General features: G+C 44.2%; 1 protein-coding gene across 1 annotated transcript; it reads right to left on the minus strand.

The window, feature by feature from the left end:
* Positions 1-330: 330 nt before the first annotated feature.
* On the minus strand, positions 331-3,927 carry LOC125514883 (nuclear transcription factor Y subunit A-4-like). The gene is made up of 5 exons (XM_048680253.1): positions 3,739-3,927; positions 2,835-2,941; positions 2,653-2,721; positions 1,186-1,362; positions 331-990 (listed from the first exon to the last, which is right to left on the minus strand). Exons 1-5 carry the CDS (start codon positions 3,779-3,781, stop codon positions 622-624), a joined length of 765 nt encoding a protein of 254 aa, XP_048536210.1. The 5' UTR covers positions 3,782-3,927; the 3' UTR covers positions 331-621.
* Between the last annotated feature and the right edge of the window lie 1,099 nt (positions 3,928-5,026).

Here is a 5,026-nt window from a genome sequence, read left to right on the forward strand (position 1 = left end):
AAACACATAAACGTAGATGATCAAGGACGAAATCCGAGCAAATCCACTAAAGACAGATCCACCCGAGACAACCTCCACACTCATTTATGATGCTAAACGCAACATCGGGACGGGGGCTAGACGGGAAGAACTTTATTTCATTTTTAAGGAGCCGTCACCATCTACTCTTCCTGGGCAAGATACAAACTCAAACACAACTGAAACATCTAAAACAAAGCCCTTCCGCGGGCAAGGGCCGGTATATGGCCCTAAAGGAGACGAGGTGGACCAACGGTGGCGCCGACAGGAGGCAGCTGCGTGAAGAGGCGTCGTGGCACATCACATTCACCGTATACACAACTGCTGAAATTTTATGATTACACGGCATTTATGGAATTCACATGTGAGCACACACATTAGGGTCGAGCAGAACACAAGATGAGTTCCGCGACCAATCGTTATGTAAACACATCAAACTTTTGTTCCAACGCACCAGTACACCAACATTTGCATACCGAACATCAAGCCGAGAACTATGGGCTGCAAAGCACTGTGAGATACACTATCTCTGAAGTCCTAACACGCCAGAAATAAAGCCAAGGATGAGTTGCCTGACCACACCGGGGCACGGCGGACCCCTTATTACGTATACCGGTCGCTTGACTGGCCAAAATGACCGGAGAAGCTGAGATGGTGGGCGTGATGGTGGAAGAAGTCGTCGTCTTTGCGCGCCGCTTGAATCATGGTGAAGGCGGGAGCCGGGGCGGCGACTCTCTTGCTGTTCTCTTGGGAGGACATCGCCTTGGACACCGAGTTGGTTCGGTCTCCGGCTGCGCCGCTGCCTAGCCGTAGATGGGTCGAACCCACGGAATTCGGGCCATCCGCAATGGCCTTGGTGCAGGCACTGCCAGACTGCTGCTGCTGCTTCAGCTGTTTGGAATTGAGGAAACGTCCCCCGGAACCTCTTGCCCGCTTCATCGCGTGAAGATGGCGCGACTCGTGGAGGTAGGGCTGCAGATGGAGATTGCGTTCAAAGTCAGGCCAAGCAGAAACGAGTAGCGATACAAATGTTATGTTATTTTTCTAGAAATACAAAAGTTTTCATTTCACATAACCATAGGCACTATATGAGCTTCTTATAAGTTGCGAGGGGCAAGAAATATTAATTAACAATGGCAAAGTAAACAAAGGACAAGCGACAAGAACCTTTCTGTTTTTGGTGAGTTTATTCTGGGCCTCTAACTTAGCGCGCAGCTGCCTTCGCCGGAGAATCCCATTATATTGTTTGGGATTGACAAATATGGGCTCATCCGCTGCTAGTTCGACGGGCAATGGAACTCTTGCCGTTGCAGATGCCCCTCCGCCCGCCATGAGGGGCTGGAACTGTTCCATGTACAACTGGTCAGTCATATCCATGAAAAATTGAAAATGTACATAGGAATGCCTCATGTAGTGCCAATAATTATGATTTACATATGGCCTTGCCGATTCACTTTGCCTGTCTAGCTGCTGATATAGTACCAACCTAGGAAAATGGTTGAAGGCATCTTCCGTACCGTATGACAAGGTAACACTGCACAAGTACTATTGGTCTCAGGCTGTACATGATTGCAATAACAGAACCGCAGCAGCAATATATGCAGATCTGGCTGATCACTATACAAGAGCAGGACAGGTCACTTACTTTCTCTAACTATAACTAGTGCCTAACAGGACGCCACATGCGTCTCAGGGAGTTGCAGGTACACTACTGGTGCAGCCATAGATTGATAGATATGTGATTACGAAAGCAAGGTTTGGAGCAGGAAGCACCAACCAGCCTTCCAGAGCAATTACCACTGCTCTGAAAACCTAGGAATTACCTACAAGCTGGTACCACATACATCCGACCTCTACATAACTAGAAGCACAGAGCCTTTACAAAGCCACGAGAGTTCAAGCAAATCAGAAATACATGATATTCTTTAACGCATAAGGAAGAACAGCCGGAGGCAACGGAGGACTGGGTATATAAAACTAGTGGGTATGTGGATGAGATAGAAATGAAATCTGGTTCATGCAAACAAATGATATAGGCCATAACACGATATTCTCATCACGGCCTACTAGAAAATAGTGATCAATAAAGAATTCAAGAATCAAAACCACCAGCACATTTTCCTAACCACTGTAATTGCTCATAACCATAAAACAGCTGTTTTATCAAGGGAAAAATACAAGTTAATGTAAATGGAAAATTTTAGTGCATTCTCATTAGTATCTTGCTTACAAATAAAACCTGCCATTAGAGTTCATGGTATACTGGTGATTTAACACCCATTCATGCTTGTGTTAAGATGATTTTTGCGAGGAATCACCGGGGGAGAGTGTGGTCCCCACCTCTTATGTTATATGAGCAGATTATGTTAAGTTTAAACCAGGCCGTCTCTACTTGAAATTTTTTATATCAAAAAAAAATGCAAACTACTAACCCATTTTAACCTTCTACATACATGATATCATTGCAAGATGGACTGTTGAAAGAATGATAAGCGAATCCACTCAGCGTGTATTCAGATTATTATATGCGTTGATTAAAATGCTATAGGTTTATAACCTCCCTCAGTGATGAATTAAAATATAGTCGGAGTTGACAATTTGATAGCGTGCAAAAAACATATTTGAAAGACATACCATAGCCCGTGACCCATAGGCCGCCCAAACTCCAGAACCAGAATCGTTGAACGGGTATGAAATGCAAGCCTGAATGATATGTGGAAATATGTTATCAGTCACACACCCCGGAATCAAAGAAAGAGGACTGAATCTCTTTTTGGTGTATCCTAAACGAAGTTCAGTTCGTCCTAAGAGCTTACCATTGGGTGGCCATAGTCAGTGTTTTGACCTGCATATACAGAATGCTTATCACCAAAAGTCAAAGTTGACCTCATATGATCGTCAACCGATTTCCCAAAGGAGTCACCTGATGAAAGAATGGGACGCTGTATTATTGCAGAATGAAAGATAACCAAATGAATCAACAGTTACGGCCCTACACACTCAGACCAGATAAATCGAGTTATCAACCAGATTATTTACTAGGTTGATATTTCTGATGCTAACCAACTGAAGGTCGAGAACGACATCACAATGCTGTCTGTTCATGTCTTTATCAGCTCTCACCAAGTGTCATCAGGAACAGCTAGCGCATGCAATTTCTTGTAGGAAGCTATACTATTAAACTATGGTTAGTGAAATAACAAGGCCAAATTAACACAAACAGAGGAACTAGCGCAGGGCGTAGGTATGGGGCAAGGTTGTTAACTGTTTCTGCTACCTCTAGTAAACAAAACGCAAGGGGTCAATTATTTGCCGGCCAAGCGATAATTAATGGCGATGATGGCATCCCAATTCCCAAGAACATGCATGTAGACAAGGAGCTGCTCAAGGCGAAAAGTCAAGAACAGCTCCCAGCCCAAATCCACCATCCCATAATCCACACGCCATCAAATTAAAAGAGCAACTGTGTGAGAGTGGGAGATCCTCAAGACCAGTCAACTGCATCCATGCCCACCGGCTGACATGCAAACCAAATCCATAAATATCATGCAAGATTCTCCCAGCCAAGAACCACGGGAGAAAGATTCACGTTCTGACCACGAAAATATCTAGCAAGACGACGCAGGAGGCGAGAAGCAATCCACAGGCAAGCTACCAGCAAAGGATAACCGCTACCGGGGGGCGGAACGATCGGAAAGACCTAGAGGTAGATGGGAAAACCTTTGGGGTCGTAGGCGGAAGACGAAGAAGAGGGGAGAAGCATGGCTCCCAGCGCCTCCTTCTCCCTCCCGCCGCCCTCTCTCGGTGCGTCCGCCCCCGGGAAACTAGCTTGCCTCCGCCGTCCCTTTGCGCTCCCTCTCTCTGCCCCCCGCACGCCCCTCCTCGACCGTGTCACTCCCTCCCTTTGCCCACTTGGGGCTCCCCCTTTTATCCTTTGTTCCAAGTAACACCCTCAGCTCTTATTTTATTGCGTCTCCGTGTGTCTGCATCTGGTGCGCCATTTGCACTATTGCATTATGCTGCCCAAGTGGGAGAGAACATTGGCAATACAAAATTGCAAATGGTTTGGCTTCCCCCACAGCAAATTCCAAGTTTGAGCTGGGTTTTTTTTGTATGGAGGAGAAGGGGAGTGGTTTTATAGTATAACCCATGGAGGAAACCGATGTGTTTCCTAGTTCTAGGTTATGAGCATATGTTGCATCATTGTAATTCGCGAGGCCTGGTTTAACCGTGACAGAGACAACATTATCATGACCATGTATAGTTGTTGCAACATGATGTTGGTTTGCTCGAGGGAAAGTAATGGGTGAATTTGTAACTGTGCAAGTTGATGCTAGTGACAACATAGGTGGCGTGGAGATTTTTACTGCTTAGTTTACTTTTTACTGTAGTTGTGTATGAGTTATATTTTCTTATGGAGAAGAGCCCAATGGTTTTATAGTTTAACCCGGGAGGGGACCAGTTCTTGGTTATATAGAAATGTCATAGTTATTCGTGAAGACCGGTTAAACAGTGATAGAGACAGACATTATCATGATGATGTATGATTTTATTAGTTGTTGCTAAAGAATTTTGGTTTCCTCGAGAATAAAGTGACATGTAAATTGATAACTGTGCAAGTTGATGCAAGTGACAACGTAGTGGTGTGAAGACATTTTGATGTTTAGTGTACTTTTTGTTTACGAGAGCTGACATAAAAGCAATGATGGAGGCTAACATTATCATTACCTGATTCAATCGATTGTGAAAACAATATTTCTTTTTGATCGTTTTGTTTGAAGAAGTAACAGAAATTTGATACAACACAACTTGATGCAATTAAAGCATAGTAATGTAATGGGTTTTACAATGTATTTTTTTCATGAGTGCAATGCTCGTAGTAGAGACAAGCCATGTGAGACCTTCTCCTTCATGGACCATACATCATATAGAAAACACTTGACACGATGTCAGCTTTAATATTTTGCATAGTTAATTCGTCGCAAATTAGAAAATGAAATGTGCATAT

Source organism: Triticum urartu, chromosome 6 (assembly GCF_003073215.2).
Source record: "Triticum urartu cultivar G1812 chromosome 6, Tu2.1, whole genome shotgun sequence".
Lineage (NCBI taxonomy): Eukaryota > Viridiplantae > Streptophyta > Magnoliopsida > Poales > Poaceae > Triticum > Triticum urartu.

Excerpts from the sequence above, each read along its gene's own strand:
- LOC125514883 (XM_048680253.1), bottom strand. The coding sequence starts at position 3,781 with ATGCTTCTCCCCTCTTCTTCGTCTTCCGCCTACGACCCCAAAG. Across the intron at positions 2,722-2,834 it reads CTGACTATGGCCACCCAATG|GCTTGCATTTCATACCCGTT; the intron begins GTAAGCTCTTAG and ends CATATCATTCAG. Across the intron at positions 1,363-2,652 it reads CCTATGGGTCACGGGCTATG|TTCCAGCCCCTCATGGCGGG; the intron begins GTATGTCTTTCA and ends TACATGGAACAG.